The following is a 20,776-nucleotide window of genomic DNA, read 5'->3' as shown; positions in this document are numbered from 1 at the left end:
TGAAGCTGCTATTCAACTGGGGCGTCGCCAGTCGGTCGCGGCGCTTATGTCCTCTTCACATAGCGACAGCAGCTGTCACGTTATCGTCCTGGAGCGAGTCGGTCAGCTAACGTCTTCTCACAGGCTTGTCTGCTCTATCGTTCCCGACTCGACCTTAGGCTGTCCTCGGGATCCATGAATCTGAGAGGAAGAGATAAGGACGGATCACTGTCTACATGACAATGGCGAATTTGATTATGATGACGGCGCTGCAATCCGTCTGGGCTTGAAATGAGACGCATGATGCGCCAAGTCGACGACGGATCTCGCCTCACGCCCACCGTCTGCTGCTGCTAAAAGCCCTGAAAAACGCAATATAGTGGGGCGCAAAGTGATACTTGCGGCCTTCCTTCGGCTCCGGATGCTGAGGAGATGGGAGCAGGTGGAGGAGTGACCTATGGCGGCGGCCGTGAAACATTTCCGCCGGTGGTCGTCCATCGCGTGGATGCGAATAATAGGAGATGAGAAACAGTTGCAATGCTTGATCCCTGGCATGTTCGGTGCGAAGTTTCGCCATCTGCTGCTTGAAGGTTCTGACAAAACTTTCCGCTTCGCCGTTGAACTGTGGATGGAACGGTGCACTACTTACATGTTGTATGCCATTGTGTTCATAGAATGTTTCACATTCATTTGACGCAAACTGAGGGCCGTTGTCCGACCCTGTGACTTCAGGCAAACCTTCGAGGCCAAAAATAGACGACAACGCCTGAACTGTGCTACGTGACATTGCCGAGTTCTTTGGTACTCCACAGTCAACCAATGAGTGTTCCAAAAACGTGCCACAATGTCCTTGTGTACACATTGCCATGGTGATTACGACTTAGGCCGAGCAGAGCATTTTCGTGGTGGAGCGGACATTTTCCACACATGCGTGACACTGTGATGCATCTGTTCCATGTAGATGTCCATACCCTGACAAGTACAGTGTCGACGCTCCAACTGCTTCGTAGGAACAATCCCCCAGTGTCCTTGGTGAAGTAACTGCAACACTTCTTTTTGCAAAGCTTTTAGGATCAACACACGTGACTGTCCACTGTCATTCTGAACAAGAATCACTCCTTGCCGTATAATGAGGCTATGCCCACTTGCGCTACAGAGTTCTTTATGTTATGCAATGATTGAGGCTGAGATGTGCGAATGTATTTTAGCAGTGTAACAGAGGCAATCGTGTCCAATTGAGATTTCACATGTTTTCCGCAAAGCTGCAAATGAACAATAAGTTTGTTGGGCTGGCGGGGCACTGAAGAAACTATTCATTTGGTCGTTTTACTAATGCCTGCAGCAGGCGTTGAATACACTGCGTTGATTACATGGGCCTTGTGACTAGATTTTTGTGAGTGGGCATATTTCTAATGTTTGTTCCATTGCAAACATATGGATTGTACGTGACCTCTCTTGTCACAAGCATAACACTGTGCTTGTTCGGATGGGCAGTCTTGGCGTTTGTGCTGTGAATAGCACCGAGGGCATGACTTAATTCTGTTTGCCTTTTAGAGAACTGTTTATGATTCATTGCGCGCGTAGGGTGTTTCTGCCTAATAGGCCTGTCACGAGCTTCGGACGACTCGTCCCAACAAATTGGTGTCTGCTCAAATTTATCGACCGACACGACACCTCAATCGTACTGATCTAGTATTTTCGCCACATGCTGCAATGATGGATCTGATAGCTTCAAAATCTGTGCTCTGAGTCTGACATCAGTTATACTGTGTACGATCTAATCACGCAACATAACATTAGAATATAAAGCACCACAAGCACATTTGAATTTGCTTTTCCTCGTCATACCCTGCAAATCTGTTACCCACTAGTGATAAGATTGTTCTGACCTTTTCTTGCAATGAAAGAATTGGTACCTAGCTGCCACCACATTCACTTGTTGGTGATAGTAGTTAGTTAGGGAATCTACAACCTGATAATAGGAAAGTTCACTTGGAGTGGTGTTAGGGAACAATTTATGAATGAGGCGAAAAACTAAACTTCCTATGATTGGCAGAGAGTAATGTAGTTTCACGGTACCTGCACGTTGTGAGCATTAATGTCGGCTTCATACTGTTTCGACCATTTCAGCCATTCCTCTTCTTTTTCTTTAACTAGGCGAAAAGGCGGTATGGTACTCGGAGCCACAGTAGTTGCTTGTGGCCCTGTATTTGTTTGTTTCTCCAGGAGCTGCTGTACCATGTTGAGTAGTGTTGAGATCTGCTGCATGTGAAAATTAAACATCTGCATTAAATGTCTTGCGTCTATTGATTGCAGGTGAGGCGCCTGAGCAGGGGTTGGGAGAGACGGATTGCTCATTTTGGAATAGGCAAATGTGATAAACAGACAATGCAAGCAATAAAAGTAAATACATAAGAAAGAAAATTTCTGCAACGCCCAACTGAAAAGATTTTCAAGATTTCCATATGCCCCTCAAATATAGTAAGGGTTGTAAGTTTCTCTACATAAGGTACCATTTCTGGAAGCATATGATTCAATTAATCGGCAATATGTTTTCCAAAGCTGTCATGTTTTTCTACTGGTTTGTCGTCAGCCTTTTTCAGCCACTCAGCCACAAATTGTAGCACTTCCTTGTGTGAAGGAACTTCCTTCTTTTTACTACCGTTTGCTTCCAATCGATCGATCGCTCCCTGATGATTGAGATGGTGCGGATCTTCTAAATTCTTGATCTGACGACTGACCTTCTACAGAACGTTCATTATCATCTCCGTCTTTGTCGCTGTCGATCTGTGAGTTCACCTGAAATTAAAACATAAATAAATAAAAATAAGGTCATTACCAATTAATAGAGAAATTTGCATTTTTTTTCAGTCATCAGTCTTTTGAATGGGTCGATTCCACCCGCCACGAATTCGTCTCCTGCATTAACCACTTCATACCAGAGTAGCACTTGCACCCTACCTCCTCAATTACTTGCTGGATGTATTCCAGTCTCCTTTACAGCTTCTGCCCTCTACGGTTCCCTCTCAGATTCTGCGCATAACCTCCTCATCCCTTTCCTCACCAGTTCACTTAATTTTCAACATACGTTTGTCGCACAACGTCTCAAGTGCTTCCATTCTTTTCTGTTCCGGTTTTCCAACAGTCCGTGTTTCACTAACACACAAGGCTGTGCTGCAAACGTACATTTTAAGAAATTCCTTCCTCAAGTTGAAGCCTATGTTGGATACTAAGAGACGTCTCTCGGCCATGAATGCCCTTTTTGCCAGTACTAGTCTGCTTTCGATGTCTTCCTTGCTCCGCCCAACACGGGTTATTTTGCTGCCTTGGTAGCAAAATTCCATAACTTCAACTACTTTGTGACCATCAACCCTGATGTCAAGTGTCTCACTATTCTCATTTCTGCTACTTCTCATTACTTTCGCCTTACTTCGATTTACTCTCAGTCTATATTCTGTACCAATCACACTGTCCATTCCATTCAGCTGATCATGTAATTCTGCTTCACTTTCACTCAGGATAGCAATGTCATCAGCAAATCTTATCATTGATATCCTTTGATCCCGAATTTTATTTCCATTCCTGAACCCTTTTTTTTATTTTCATCATTGCTTCTTCGATGCGAAGATTGAACAATAGGGACGAAAGACTACACCCCTGTTTTAAACCCTTTTTAATCCGAGAAGTTCGTTCTTGGCCGCCCACTCGCATTATTCCTCCTTACCTCTTGTACATATTGTACTCGTATATTGCCCGTCTCTCCTATAGCTTACCACAATTTCCCTCAGAATTTCTAACATCTTGCACGATTTTACACTGTCGAACGCTTTTTCCAAATCGACAGATCCTATGAAAATGTCTTGATTTTTCTCCAGTGTTGCCTCTATTATCAACCGCAACGTCAGAATTGGCTCACTGGTGACTTTTCCTTTTATAAAGCCAAACTGATCGTCATCTAACACATCCTCAATTTTTTTTTTTTTTTTGCCATTCATCTGTACATTATTCTCGTCAACAACTTGAATGCATGAGCCGTTAAGCTGATTGTATGATAATTCTCGCACTTGTTACCCCTTGCAGTCTTCGAAATTGTGTGGATGAAATTTTTCCGAAAGGCAGATGGTATGTCGCCTGACTCATACGTTCTACACATCAATGTGAATTGTTGTTTTGTTGCCAATCCCCCAGTGATTTTACAAATTCTGATGGAATATTGTCTAACCTATCTTTCGTTTTTGTCTTAAGTCCTCCAAAGCTCTCTTAAATTCTGATTCCAATACTGGATTCCCTTTCTATTCTATATCGACTCCTGTTTCCTCTTGTATCACATCAGACAAATCTTCCCCCTCACAAAGGCCTTCAATGTATCCTTTCAACCTACCCGCTATCCCCTCTGCATTTAATATGGGAATTCCCGTTACACTCTTAATGTTGCCACCCTTGCTATTAAATTCACCGAACGGTTTTTTGATTTTCCTATACGCTGAGTTAGTCCTTCAGACAGTCACTTCTTTATCGATTTCTTCACACTTTCATGCAGCCATTTCGTCTTAGCTTCCCAGCACTGCATACTTATTTCATTCCTAAGTGACTTGTACTTCTGTATTCCTGAATTTGCCTTAAAATTTTTGCACTTTCTTCTTTCGTCGATCAACAAAAGTTCTTCTTATGTTAACCATGGTGTCTTTTCAGTTATCTTCATTGTAACTATGTTTTTCCTTCCTACTTCTTTGATTTCCCTTTCTAGATATGTCCAGTCCCCTTCAACTGTACTGCCTACTGAGATATTCCTTATGCTTCAAGCGCATCGCGTCATCCCTTAGTACTTCGGTATCCCAATTCTTTGCCGGCCACGGTGGCCGAGTGGTTCTAGGCGCTTCAGTCAGGAACCGGGCGACTGCTACGGTCGCAGGTTCGAATCCTGCCTCGGGCATGGATGTGTGCGATGTTCTTATGTTAATTAGGTTTAACTAGTTCTAAGTTCTAGGGGACTGATGACATCAGATGTTAAGTCCCATAGTGCTCAGAGCCATTTGAACCATTTGAACCCAATTCTTTGCGTGTTGATTCACCTTGACTAATCAAACTTCAGCCTACTCTTCATCACTACTACATCATGATTTGAATCTACATCTCTTCCTGGGTACGCCTTACAATCCAGTATCTGGCTTCGGAATCTCTGTCTGACCATGATGTAATCTAAATGAAATCTTGCCGTATCATCCTCCCTTTTCCAAGTACACATCCTCCTCTTGTGATTCTTGAACAGTGTATTCGCTATTACTAGCTCAAATTTATTACAGAGCTTAATTAGTCTTTGGCCTCTCTCATACCTTGTTCCAAGCCCATATTCTCAAGTAGCCTTTTCTTCTGCTTCTTCCACTAGAACTGCATTCTAGTCCCCCATGACAATTCGTTTTTCAGTTTCCTTTGCGTACTGTATGACTCTTCCATATTCTCATATACTTTCTTTATCTTTTCGTCTTCAGCTTGCGACGTCGGCATGTATACCTGAACTATAGTTGTCGGTGTTGGTTTTCTGTCGATTTTGATAAGAACAATCACTAAACTGTTCAGAGTAACACACTCTCTGCCATATCTTCCTATTTATAACGGATCCTACTCCCGTTATACCACTTTCTGCTGCTGTTGATATTATCCTATACTCATCCTACCAGAAATCCATGTCTTCTTACCATTTCACTTCACTGATCCGTACTACATCTAGACTGAACCTTTGCATTCCCCTTTCCAGATTTTGTAGCTTCCGTACCACGTTCAGGCTTCTGACATTCCACGCCCTGGCTCGCAGAACGTTATCCTTTCGTTGGTTATTCAGTCTTTTTCTCACGGTCATCCCTCCCAGAAATCCGAATGAGGGACTATTCGGGAATCTTTCGCCTATGGTGAGATCGTCACAACACTTTTTTCAGTTACTGGCCACATGACCTGTGGGTGCACATTACGTGTCTGGAATGAAGTGGTTTCCATTCACTTCTGAATCCTCAGGCCATTGATCAGTGCTGATTCTTCCGCTTTTAGGGGCAGTTTTCCACCCTAAGGACAAGACAGCGCCCTGAACCTCTGTCCATTTCTCCGCCCTCTCTGACAAATCCGTTGGCAGAATGAAGATGACTTCTTATGGCGGAAATCTGCGGTCGGCAGTGCTGATTACTGATAAAAATTTAAACGGTGGCCTGTTATCGAACCTGGGACCAATGACGTTATCATTACTAATAAAAGATGCTACCGTCCTTTTTTTTACTTTTTTATCCCATTTTGGTCGTAAGTGTTCGGGGCGGACGTGCCATGACGCTTATTCAAGTTTCTCGTTTATCCATTAACTCAGTTTTTTACTAAGGAGGGCAGCTAACCCTCTGACTGAACACGCCGAGCTACCGTGCATGGTATTGCGTAACTATTTTCAATGTTTGCCTTTGCTTTAGCTTCAACGAAATGAATTCGTGTGGAGAAAAGTTGCTGAAGGTTTTCATCATAGATGGCAGTTTCCACATTGTCTAGGAGTTGTTATTGGCAAACATGTTGGCATAATTACACCTGCAGGAAGTGGATCACTGTTGTGGAATTACAAGAAGTTTCATAATATTATTCTCATGGCTGTTGTGGATTCGAATTAGGAACTTGTGTGATGTAGGAACAAATGAAGCTAAATCAGATGGGGGCGTAATTATCAAAACCAAGTTTCACGAGCGATTAACTAACAGCAGTTTGCAGTTACCTCCTGACAGAAATCCAAAAGCTAGTGCTACCAAGCGTCGGTATGTGTTCGTGCGAGGACTAACGCGAAACATTTTAAACCATTTTATATGTAATAGTTGAACTACGATCGGATGGCCTTTAAGTAAAAAACACTAGGGCTAGAAGATTTGTCGAATATGCGTTTGGCACACTGTCAAATAGATTTAGAATTTCATTCTGCTATAAATTTGAAAGACGTATAAACTGTGATTATCCTCGTCTGGACATGCTGTTGTATTCACATATTCTTATTAACGCGATCTGACATTGACACATCACACGCGATCTAGATGATATGAATTCAGATGAGATTATTGAAGTGCAATGGCTAGTAAATCAGAGAAATGACACCGGCAGTGGGAATGTTAGTAATGATTCCAAATATTGTCCAAAAAATTGTGGAATATTTTATAAATGAAGGACGACTTGAATGACAAGATGAATCTGTACAAAAAAAAATATTTTGGGAAACTTTTTTCTGGTGGAGACAAACACTTTTCAAATAAAGTAGCAATGTGATATAAAAATGTATCTGCACCTTTTTTTTTTTAAGTACTTACCGCTTCCTGGTTTTCTTCCTCATGGTGCATAATATTAACACTTGTTACAGTCGGCTTTTGGTTGGTAAGCGAAAGGAGATCGTAATACCATAGAATGGTTTGTATATATCTCCAGTTACTGCTCCATTTCTTTCACCGTCTTCAGCTTTTTTAAGTTCTTTCTTATAGGGTGATCGCCGGCTATAAATTTTGGATTTTACCACTATCCTTGTTACCTTTGTGTATCATTCCTTGTATTTCTGTAATGGGAGAGCGTAGGCGACTTCCCTACTGTTAGCATTGTGATGGCATGCGCCTTTTTTGTTCCACAGACACCGTAAAGTTTTATAAACATCTATGAACTCGATAACAAAATCGTTGCCCTTGGACATAATGGCAATTGTTTACGTGCACTGGTTTTCAAGAGAACAGAAATGAGAAATGCACTAGGGCATGATCCACTTGTTTACACTTAGGAATACTAAAATCTTAAATGAAGCAAATAGGTCTATCCATCCTGTCAGTTCTCAGTCTCTGTTTCAGTGTTTAATGTTTACACTTAGGAAAAATTGACAGTTTGACTGAAAATAAAACTAAACGGAGAACTGATATGGCAGTTGAGAAAGCACTTTAGACTGCGCGCACTTAAGAAACGTTGTAGAGGCATCAGTGGGTTACAAGCGGCCCTTTGACCCATCGCTGCTAGATGCAGGACGATATGGCGTGTGATCCCCAGCCAGCACCAGCCCATCGTCCTTAATGTGCTACTTGTCGATTTTAACTTGTGTCCTGTCAGTTCTAGGTGTTTCCTAAAGTCGAGGATCTGTCAAGTCACTAATATTAGGTTGACGTAATTTGTTGCAACGGCAGATTATATTCAGTTCTCTGTTTGTCACTTTGTTGGTTAGGGTTTTGGCAAAGTCTCGAAGCTTGTAATACTGGTCGAGTTATTCTGGATCATTAGTGGCTGTCTGTTTACGTTCCTCGAATATGCTGCTTCTTGTTTGTTTGTCTAGGTCGTCGACGTAGCTGAACTTTACAGAATCAGTGGTGACTGTATTGCTAGTGTACAAGTTAAATGCAAGAGGGGCCAGAACCGGAATCTGTGCAAGACCATGATTTATAGAATAAGATGCACTTGTTATTTCTCCAACTTGAATATTAAGAGAGCAGTTGTTAAGCACGTTTTCCAGTAGCACTGTGGTATTTGACCCTGCAACGGTTTTAGTTCAAACTGAGTAACTGTATTTGTCACATATCGCTACAACGCATTTCAGTGGATTAGGCGCATCTGGAGATGGCAGCTACTTGCCGAAACCGGTAATGTGAAATTTAATGTAAATTTAAGTGATCGTGGCAAAGCTAATTGTTACAGAAACATTTATTTTAAAGTCACGTTCTTCCAGTTGCCAATAAGTCAAATTGTAGTTCTTTTTTTAAGAATAAGATATTTTATTCTGCTGGACGCTTGCTGCCAATCCAGTTTTTACATCAGCCAATTCAAATCTGTGCCTTTTCATTATTCAGACTGCAACCTGGAACGTTTTTTAAGATCTCAGTTACAGCTATTAAGGAGAAAATAAGATAAGCGGTTTGCTGTGATGGAAGAAGAGAGTAACAGTAATCGGACCATAAAAGCGCACCTGTGTTGGTCTGATTACAACTTTGGTTACAGAAGTGTAGCTTAGCGTCTTATCTCCAAGTAAGCAAAAAAAAAAAAAAAAAATAAAAAATAAAAAAAAAATACGGTTCACGGGCTGCGTATAGGACTTACATTGTGGCAGTGATGATGGTATATACATGGAAAATGCTTCCTGACTGCGTGACGTGGGAGATGTACACTAGTGTCCAAAATTAAGACAACAAACCGCTATTTCCCCGTCCTGTGTCTAATTCACGATATAATCGTACAAACTGTCAACAGATGTCCTTACGATCGTGTTCTGCATGGCAGCTAGCATTTCGGTCAACGGGAAACCACGCCAACGATGACTTCAGCTCACCTATCAAACAGAGTAGTGTTTGCCAGGTGGTCCTACAGCCACAACGCTGTGTATACTGCCACAGACAGTGCATTATAGCACACAGAAGGTACCGACCAGACATTGCTGTGGAGAGCCATAGGATGAATGGAAGCTGGACTGTCGCAAACCCATGTGGTCCGATGGCTTAAAGTGAATCGTTTTATTGTTTTTCGGATGTGGCGACAGTTTATAGAGACCCAAAGTGTTTCACGAAGACTGGGGCAGGGCCGAACACGTGTGACATCTGAAAGTGAGGACAGTTATTTTTTTTTGTAAGGGCACGACGGTACCGCCTTAGTGCTGGGCAGCAGTTGTCATCTGTCCTCGCAGCAGGCACTGTGTTGTATCGAGGCAAACGGTGTAAAGAAGGCTTCGACAGAGTGGTCTTTAATGTCGGAGATCTGCTGTCTCTGTGCCTCTGGCGCGCTTTCACAGAAAGAAATGTTTAGAGTGGAGTCGACAAAATGCTACTCGAACAGTCGAACAGTGATGTTCTTCTCACAGATGAGCCCCGATTTGGTCTGGAGAGTGGTTCTCGACGGACTCACCATTTCGAGACCCGAACATTGTAGAAAGAGACTGATATCGAGGAGCATCGCTAATGGGGTAAGCACGGATTATATTGATCACTCGAACATCTCTTCAAGAAATTTAGCGGGTGACCGGAAAGGCGTAACTGCTATCATGTATCGTGACGTGTTCTTGGGATCTCATGTAAGTCGCTGTGAGGTTCTGTGCGTCCAGACTTCGTACAGATGGACGATAATGCTCGACGTCATAGGGCACAAGTGGTTGATGTTTTCTTGGTGACGGGAGATACTGCACGCATTGCCTAGTCTGTTCGCTCTCCCGATTTGAATCCCGTAGAGCATTTCTGGGATGCGGATTGCATCGCGTCAGCATCCACCAACCACTCTCCAAGACTTGCGAGCAGCTCCGCAGGAAGAATGTGCGTTATTGCCTCAACATGACACTTATGACGTCGTTCACAGCATGCTCGGTCGTTGTCAGGTCTATGTTGCTGCCGTAGGTGGTCACACACCATAGAGAGCAAATAAACCACGTCTCGGAATGTGTGTGCAAATCTGTTGGAAAAAACGAAGAGCGTTCTCGTCTACTGTTATGCGTGTTGCAGTTGTTTACGTGCTGTATTGTTTCTACTTTGCTGTCACCTGGTTACATCGTCTTGTGGCAAAATAAACGCAACCTAGCAAAAATTAAGTTTGTTTCCTTAATTTTGGACATCAGTGGTATTTTTCAAAACTTGACTACATACTGTAATCTGCAGACTGCAGTTTGTTAAACTCTTAAGTAATATTATAAAACAGTAGTGTCTTCCTCGTAAATTACTTCACTTTAACATTAGTTCCTTAATAACGAACTCCTCCCACTTTACAGATTTTTGGCTCAACCTCCTAACGACCGAATTTTGCAAATATTTTATCGCATACAGTACTTCATTCGCTTCACGGACGATGACTTCTGTTTGTAAGGTACTTCTGTTTTACTGTTGCTGATAGCGACATAGTGTTACATCTTACATTACGTCACGTTATGGGATTAGTCACACAATAGCCGATCATTTTTTAATATAAACTTACTCTAGTTTGAATATTTGACTTCTTGCACTTTAGTGTGAGGAGGGCAGCTCCAGCGTTCAGCTCATGGTTTAGGAGCAAAGTACTACAAATTTTATTTGAATTGCAGTAATCGGTCTCTTTCCAATCCAGTAGCTATCCGATGAAGTTGACAAAACACTGAAAGACTTAAGTGAAAACAAGCCCCAGGAGTAGAGAATATTCCGTTACAGCTACTGGTAGCCTTGGGAGAGCCAGCCACGACAAAACTCTTCCATCTGCTGAGCAAGATGTATGAAACAGGAAATATCCTCAGACTTCAGGAAGAATATAATAAATCCAATTCCGAAAAAACCATATACTGACAGTTGTAAAAATTAGGGAACTATCAGTATAATAAGTCACGGCTGCAACATACTAACGCGAATCGCTTACAAAAGAATGGAAAAACTGGTAGAAGCCGACCTCGGGGAAGATGAGTTTCGATTACGGAGAAATGTAGGAACACGCGAGGCAGCACTGACGCTACGACTTACCATAAAAGATAGAGTAAAGAAAGGCAAACCTACGTTTATAGCATTTGTTAACTTAGAGGTGGCAGGGGTAAAATACAGTGAGCGAAAGGCTATTTACAATTTGTAGAGAAACCATATGGCAGCTGTAACAGTCGAGGGGCACGAAAGGGAGTGAGACAAGGCTGTAGCCTATCCGTGAGCTTATTAAATTTGTACATTGAGCAAGCAGTAAAGGAAACCAAAGAAAAATTTTAGTAGGAATTAAGTTCAAGGAGAAGAAATAAAATCTTTTAGGTTTGCCGATGACATCGTAATTCTGTCAGAGACATGAAAGGACTGAGAGGAGCAGTTGAGACCGGTATGGTCATTTTCTTGAAAGGAGGATATGGGATGAACATAAACAAAAGCAGAACGAGGATAATGGAATATAGTCGAATTAAACAGGTGATGCTGAGGGTATTCTATTAGGATATGAGTCACTTAAAGAAGTAGATGACTTTTGTTATTTGGGTAGGAAAATAACTAATAACAGCCGAACTAGAGAGAACATAAATTGTAGACTGGCAATGTCAGTGAATGCGTTTCTGAGGAAGAGAAATTTGTGGACATCGAGTATAGATTTAAGTGTCAGGAAGTCCTTTCTGAAAGTATACATATGGAGTGTAGCCATGTATGGAAACGAAACATGGACGATGAACAGTTTAGACAAGAAGAGAATAGAAGCATATTTTGAAATGTGGTGCTACAGAAAAATGCTGAAAATTGGATGGGTAGATCACGTAACTAATGAGGAGGTACGGAATAGAATTGGAGAGAAATTTGTCGTACAATCTGAATGGAGCAGACAAATATTTCCCACACCACAATCTGACTAGAAGAAGGGATCGGTTGGTAGGACACATTCTGAGACATCAAGGGATCACCACATTAGTAATGGAGGGAAGCGTGGGTGGCAAAAATCGTACAGGGAGACCAAGAGATGACTACAGTGAACAGATTCAGATGGATGTAGGTTACAGTAGTTACTTGGGGATGAAGAGTCTTGCACAGAATAGAGTAGCATGGAGAGCTGCATCAAACGAGTCTTACGACTGAAGACCACAACAACAATAACAGCTGTCTGATTCGACGAAATTCGTTACGTGATTACTTATTTCTAATCCAAAAATGGCTCTGAGCACTATGGGACTCAACTGCTGAGGTCATTAGTCCCCTAGAACTTAGAACTAGTTAAACCTAACTAACCTAAGGACATCACAAACATCCATGCCCGAGGCAGGATTCGAACCTGCGACCGTAGCGGTCTTGCGGTTCTAGACTGCAGCGCCTTTAACCGCACGGCCACTCCGGCCGGCTTCTAATCCAACTCTTTTTATGTATTTGTAGCCTAAATTCCTTTAGTCAGACTCACTGAAACTGTCGTAGAGAAAGAGTACAGTACATTTTGTTTAGCCTTACATGAGCCGCATTACGCTTTTCTCTTCACAAGTTTGGTAACGTGCCGTTTGCCCGCAGGACCGCCTGCTGCGCAACGACAGTTCGTTCAGCGTGGTGACGTCGCTGAGGACGCTGCTGCTGCTGGGGGTGACGCGCGCCTCCAACGGCGACTACTCGTGCGCCGCCGCCAACTCCGAGGGAGAGACGCGAAGCGCTCCGCTCAGGCTCAGGGTCCAGTGTGAGTAGCGTCCACTGCTGCTTGCTGGCTGCCTGCCTGCCTGACTGCAGGTACTCGATGTTCACCACAGCGACGCACTCTCGCTCTTGCAGCTGTGTGATTAACAACACCTTTTGTTCACCGTGTTATTAATCAGTCAGATCTTTCGATAGTCAGATACAGAATGGCAAAAAACACACACACAAAAAACATGGTATTCGAACATGTAATTAAAATTTTTATTGCACCAGTTTAGGTAGTACAGGATCAATGGGTTCTGCCAATTAAGACAATGAACATAATGAGTTACAAAAGTTGTAGGTGTTAAAGATGAACGTAAGACAGCAAGAACAAAAAGACATTGCTGTATAAAGCAAAAAATTCTACGCAGTGTTCATGAAAAAATTATGGATGGCACGGCCTTTGCAATTAAGGTGGACAAAGACAAAAGACCTTTAATTTCAAATGAGGAAGAATTCTAAAATCTCAGAAATTTTTACACTGACGAGGCAAAAGTCATCGGATAGCGATAAATACTCACAAGGCGGTAGTAAAGCGTGCACAAGGTATGAAGGAGCAGAGCGTTGGTGGAGCTGTCACTTGTACTCAGGTGATTCAAGTCTAAAGGTTTCCGACGTGATCACGGCCGCTGACGGAAATAAAAAAAAAATCCAACGCGGAATGGCATGTGTCATACCATTTCGGAAATCATTAGGGAATTCAATATTCCGAGATCCACAGTGTAAAGAGTGTGCCCTCGTTATGAATAGGAAGGTAGGGCAGACAGTGTGTTACTGTGAACGGTTCAGTGATAGGGTTGTTTTTATCAGAATCGGCAGCAAACAATCGACAAAGATAGTTCAGGTACATAAGCCGACGTCCCAAGCTGAAGATGAAGAGAGAAAGTATATGACGATATTGAAAGAGGACTACAGTACGTAAAGGGAGACGAAAATCCAATAGTCATGAAAGACCGGAATGCACTTGTAGGGAAAGGAGTAGAAGCAAAGGTTACAGGAGAATATGGGCGTGGGACACGGAATGAGAGAGGAGAAAGACTAATTGAGTTCTGAAACAAGTTTCAGCTAGTAATAGTGAATACTCTGTTCAAGAATCACAAGAGCAGGAGGTATACCTGGAAAAATCCGGATGATACGGGAAGATTTCATTTAGATTACATCATGGTCAGACAGAGATTCCGAATTCAGATACTGGAATGAAAAGGCGTACCCAGGTGCAGATATGGACTCAGCTCACAATATACAGGATGGTCCATTGATCATGACCAGGCCAAATATCTCACGAAATAAGCGTCAAACGAAAAAAAATACAAAGAAGGAAACTTGTCTAGCTTGAAGGGGAAACCAGATGGCTCTATGGTTGGCCCACTAGATGCCGCTGCCATAGGTCACACGGATATCAACTGCGTTTTTTAAATAGGAACTCCCATTTTTAATTACATATTCGTGTAGTACGTAAAGAAATATGAATGTTTTAGTTGGACCACATTTTTTTACTTTGTGATAGATAGCGCTGTAATAGTCACAAACATATGGCTCACACTTTTAGACGAATAGTTGGTAACAGGTAGTTTTTTTTTAAATTAATATACAGAATGTAGGTACGTTTGAACATTTTATTTCGGTTGTTCCGATGTGATACATGTTCCTTTGTGAACTTATCATTTCTGAGAACGCATGCTGTTACAGTGTGATTACCCGTAAATACCACATTAATGCAATAAATGCTCAAAATGATGTCCGTCAACCTCAATGCATTTGGCAATACGTGTAACGATATTCCTCTCAACAGCGAGTAGTTCGCCTTCCGTAATTTTCGCACATGCATTGACAATCGGCTGACGCATGTTGTCAGGCGTTGTCGGTGAATCACAATAGCAAATATCCTTCAGCTTTCCCCACAGAAAGAAATCCGGGGACGTCAGATCCGGTGAACGTGCTTTGACGACCAATCCACCTGTCATGAAATATGCTATACAATACCGCTTCAACCACACGCGAGCTATGTGCCGGACATCCATCATGTTGGAAGTACATCGCCATTCTGTCATGCAGTGAAACATCTTGTAGTAACATCGGTAGAACATTACGTAGGAAATCAGCATACATTGCACCATTTACACAGGGTGAGTCACCTAACGTTACCGCTGGATATATTTCGTAAACCACATCAAATACTTACGAACCGATTCCACAGACCGAACGTGAGGAGAGGGGCTAGTGTAATTGTTTAATACAAACCATACAATAATGCACGGAAGTATGTTTTTTAACACAAACCTACGTTTTTTTAAATGGAACCATATAAACAAATACGTAACCAGTGCCGTTTGTTGCATTGTAAAATGTTAATTACATCCGGAGATATTGTAACCTAAAGTTGACGCTTGAGTACCACTCCTCCGCTGTTCGATCGTGTGTATCGGAGAGCACCGAATTACGTAGGGATCCAAAGGGAACGGTCAGATCGTGCACAAGACCCTGCGCCGGAAACACGTTCAAAATTATGGACCGCTATAGAGGCAGCATGGCTCCGTATTTCTGCAGGGTACTTCGAACGGCTTGTTGGGTCCATGCCACGACAAACTGCAGCATTGCCCCGTGTAAAAAACGTTTGACACGACATTGGGAGGTATTTCATGCCTTTTGTCACCTCAATGAAATATGAACAGTATGTGTTGAAGTGCAACTAAACCACTAGACTACAAGTCCAGTTGAAAGCAATGCTGAGACAGTGTAAGTTTATATTGAGAAATAATGATGTGAGAAGTATTCCAAGACCGCCAACTCTGAGGGGATTACCCAAAATACGAAACAAGGCTCTCTAATTAGACGTCTTGCTGATTCCCTTAGTATACCATCATACCATGTCATCTAAAAAGTTATAAAACTATACCTGTGGCAATTTGTGTATGATTAGGAGCACTTATGAACTGATTAGTAACGGCAAGGCTGTGAGCTTCTGGATGGACATCGCAAATTTATATAGCAATATTCCTGTGGACGAGAGGGAAATACACACAGTAAGAAAATGGTGTTGGTGCAGGTTCATGCAATCAGTCACCAGGATTATTAGAGCCAGTAAACTCTCTCATGGTAAATTTTTATAGCGACAATAATTTTTTGCCTATGGAACGGCTTTATTAGTAGTGAAGCCACTGCAATATGATTTCTAGCTCTTGAAACCTCACCGTTGTAATCACGTTTCATACATCTAAGTTTATTGTAAACTCTAATTATTCCAGTTACTAATGAATATAAAGTACATTCTCAGTAAATAATCTGCGATATCATTTCGTCTGTCACATATTAACTAACTGTGGTACAGCCACTTTCGTTTTTTTAACGTGACATCACATTTCACGTTCATACTCCAGCCCATAACTCGACTGATATTTTAGGCATCACTCAAACAATATCTCTCTTCTGCGTTGATTGAGCGTCAGTTCAAAGACAACGCCAGCCGGGGTGGCCGAGCGGTTCTAGGCGCTACAGTCTGGAACCGCGTGACCGCTACGATCGCAGGTTCAAATCCTGCCTCGGGCGTGGATGTGTGTGATGTCCTTAGTTAGGTTTAAGTAGTTCTAAGTTCTAGGGGACTGATGCCCTCAGAAGTTAAGTCCCATAGTGCTCAGAGCCATTTGAGCCGTATTTTTCTTTTTTTTTCAAAGAGAACCATGGTGACCGATAAGCTTCTGAACTTGTTCCATGACAACCGAAGATGGAGCACTTGGTTATTCCTTTCATATTAACACTACAAAAATGTACCTAACAGAGTCTCGTCTTAAGCATATTATTTGTAAAAATATTACGTCGAAGAAAGGCATATTGCAACAATGTATACAACATGTATATTGCCTCAAGAGCGTGTAAATGAGCTGCCCAGATGGTGCAGTCCGTCGAGATTTGCTTTAGGATCTTCAAGCTCTAGAGCTCGATTTCAGTTACACGTGTAGTTTCCTTCATATTTATTATTTTGATCGGTTCATTAATCCGTGGCATACGTTGTCTGTTAGACGATACATATCCTAAAACAACTGTTTTTTGACGCTAAAGTAACAATTTTTTGAAATACATGTCAGAAATATTCACGGACGCTAATAACCACTGAAAAATAAATTTTCTCTCAAAGAACATAAATACCTACTAAATTTATCAGTATGGAGCGTTAAACATTTATACTATACTGAATAAGAGCGGCCAGATGTAATATTTTAATTATACCATCAGTGACACCACGTTTTTCACAAACCGTACATAGTCTTGAGAGCAGCTTCCTAAACAGACCTTTCTGGATCACTAAATGTTTAGCAGCTGGCTGGCTCATACTTTTGGGAACTCTTTGTAGCGAAGGTGCATCGACTGTTACAGGGACAGCATGAAAACGTGCTGACAGTACTTCGACATTCATCCGCGGAGTAGAATAAACGTGACAGAGTTTGGTAATTACCTGTGAAGCGGTTTGCTGTAGTCTAGTCGCCGTAAGGAGATCCCTGACAGTTATCTGCCTAAACCAGTCATGAAATACGATTTTATAAAGCTCTATAGAGGATTTTCTTTTCGGCTGCAGCCGTTTTCGCTTCGAAGTTTACAGCTAGCAACATTGCTGCCAGCTATAAGGAACCATCTGCTATAGACATACTGTTTACCTAACGTCAAAGAAAATTAATGGAAATGAAAGCAGTAAGCATGGCAGCTGGTACTAGTCTATCGATCCAGTAGCAGGAGTATATACTGGAAACTGAAATCGAATACAGTTGACGAAGTAGAGTAATGCAATGGACTTAGACGATGCGGTTATGCTATCTGTATGGTTGCAGGAGAACTAACTAGGACAACGAAAATCAAGGATAAACCATGAAGGGGAGGGATCATGGAGATTTTTTTTAGAAATAAAAGGGAAGCAATGCTGACATGGTGACAATGTGCTAGAAGTGTGTAGTGTGTGGAAGAGAACATAGCAAAAGTTCAGAGACAAATTACATCTTTAAACGTGGAATAATGAAAACTGTTGTTCTTCCTTTCCGTTATGGTATTAAATAATAATATGCATTTTGGTAAAACCTGCTGCAATTGCTGTATAATAGTTACGAAGAGATTTGCCATATGACGAAAACTAATATTAGAAAATTTAGAAAATTAAAAAGAAACATATCTACGCCTGGAATCGAAATCTAGAGTATTTTATTGGAGAAATCTACCCGTTGCACAAGTGAGCAACACAGTTACAGGGTCTTGGTGCTAGATACTTGTCGTACATGTGATAACAATGTTGCCAAATTCCCTTCTTTGTACTTCAGTTTTCTGCCACAAATATGTGCAGAACAATGTAGGTATATGAAATCTTCCTGTAAACACATCACATAACTCACTACCTGATGTTTTTGCGTGGTCGTAACTGCGTCACTAAGTGCAGTATCCCTGTCAGTATAGACTAACCAGTTTACAGGCACACATCTACACTTCAGTACCTGACATACTGGCCAGGGCGAAGTAAAGTTTAAATGCTTGCTCTTGCCACATGTACTTGGAGGTAATACCCAATCTGTAAACATACCACACCTAATAACTATTATTATTAGTCTACAAATGTAAATACTGATTTAATGTTCTTCAGTACACTGTCGTCAGTCACCATAAAAAATATCAGCACTTAATATATATATATATATATATATATATATATATATATATATATATATATATATATATATATGTGTGTGTGTGTGTGTGTGTGTGTGTGTGTGTTTACAGAAATACCGAGCACTTCTCATTCAAACTTCAGATTTCGCTGATCCCAGTATTTCCTACTTTAAAAGGCGGTAATATCCGAATCACCTTGGAAAGGGGAAAGGGAACGCCTCTTTAACTCGTAGTCCACTTTCACTTCATTTGTCTCGTCTAATCCGCTGGCCAGAGATTCGAAACTAAATTTGATGGGATCTTCATTTGCAACAAGGTATTATAACGCAGTTTCCGCCCCTGTGGACAGTAATCAGCACTGGGCTCTTTAAAGAGAGCAGCGTCTACAGCCGCCAAGAAAGGAGGAGGAGCTGGAGAGGGGAGCCAACCAAAAGCCACAGAACCCTCAAAAAAACTTTTGTAGTCATCTCGAGTGATAACTACGGCACGATTTTGTTGTACGCCATATGAAGTCACCATAGCTCATTAGACGGCGGCTACCTGTCGTAAGGGCAAAACAGCGGCGTATGATGAAATGTTATCTGGTTCATTACACAAGAACACAACGAACCTTTAGTCCGCGGTCTCAATATTATAGTGACTTGCCTTATTAGCTTTCTTGTAGACTCTCGAGTTTGGGTTTTCGTAATTTTTTCCGACCCATATAGCCAGGATATTGCTTAATTCATATGCTTGCATGAATATCAGAACTTTACACTATTGGCCACAAAATTGCTACACTACGAAGATGACGTGCTACAGACGCGAAATTTAACCGACAGGAAGAAGATGCTGTGATATGCAAATGATTAGCTTTTCAGTGCATTCACACAAGGTTGGCTCCCGTTGCGACACCTACAACGTTCTGACATCAGCAAAGTTTCCAACCAATTTCTCATACACAAACAGCAGTTGACCGGCGTTGCATGGAGAAGCATTGTTGTGATGCCTCGTGTAAGGAGGAGAAATGCGTACCATCACATTTCCGACTTTGATAGAGGTCGGATTGTAGCCTATCGCGATTGCGGTTTATCGTATCGTGACATTGCTGCTCGCGTTGGTCGAGATCCAATGTCTATTAGCAGAATATGGAATCGGTGGGTTCAGGAGGGTAATAGGGAACGCCGTGCTGGATCCCAACGCCTCGTATCACTAGCAGTCGAGATGTTAGGCATCTTATCCGCATGACTGTAACGGATCGTGCAGCCACGTCTCGATCCCTGAGTCAACAGATGGGGACGTTTGCAAGACAACAACCATGTGCGCGAACAGTTCGACGACGTTTCCAGCAGCATGGACTATCAGCTCGGAGACCACGGCTGCGGTTACCCTTGACGCTGCATCACAGACAGGAGTGCCAGCGATGGTGTACTCAACGACGAACCTGGGTGCACGAATGGCAAAACGTCATTTTTTCGGATGAATCCAGGTTCTGTTTACAGCATCATGAGGGTCGCATCCGTGTTTGGCGACATCGCGGTGAACGCACATTGGAAACGTGTATTCATCATCGCCATACTGGCGTATCACCCGGCGTGATGGTATCGGGTGACATTGGTTACACGTCTCGGTCACCTCTTGTTCCCATTGACGGCACTTCGAACAGTGGACATTACATTTCAGATGTGTTACGACCCGTGGCTCTACCCTTCATTCAATCCCTGCGAAACCCTACATTTCAGCAGGATAATGCACGACCGCATGTTGCAGGTCCTGTGCGGGCCTTTCTGGATACAGAAAATGTTCGACTGCTGCCCTGGCCAGCACATTCTCCAGATCTCTCACCAATTGAAAACGTCTGGTCAATGGTGGCCAAGCAACTACCACGTCATAATACGCCAGTCACTCCTCTTGAAAAACTGTGGTATCGCATTGAAGCTGCATGGGCAGCTGTACCTGTACACGCCATCCAAGCTCTGTTTAACTCAATGCCCAGGCGTATCAAGGTCGTTATTACGGCCAGAGGTGGTTGTTCTGGGTACTGATTTCTCAGGATCTATGCACCCAAATTGTGTGAAAACGTAATC

General features: G+C 42.2%; 1 protein-coding gene across 1 annotated transcript in view; it reads left to right on the top strand.

The window, feature by feature from the left end:
- Nucleotides 1-20,776, top strand: part of LOC124613517 (hemicentin-2-like) — a 1,448,717-nt gene that overhangs the window by 1,301,515 nt on the left and 126,426 nt on the right. The window contains exon 9 of the mRNA XM_047142227.1: nucleotides 12,909-13,068. Within this exon, the coding sequence (XP_046998183.1) occupies nucleotides 12,909-13,068 (160 nt within the window). The remainder of the gene's footprint in view (nucleotides 1-12,908; nucleotides 13,069-20,776) is intronic.

This window comes from Schistocerca americana, chromosome 4, assembly GCF_021461395.2.
Source record: "Schistocerca americana isolate TAMUIC-IGC-003095 chromosome 4, iqSchAmer2.1, whole genome shotgun sequence".
In the NCBI taxonomy this organism is placed as follows: domain Eukaryota; kingdom Metazoa; phylum Arthropoda; class Insecta; order Orthoptera; family Acrididae; genus Schistocerca; species Schistocerca americana.
This window is presented reverse-complemented; position numbering and strand designations above follow the sequence as displayed.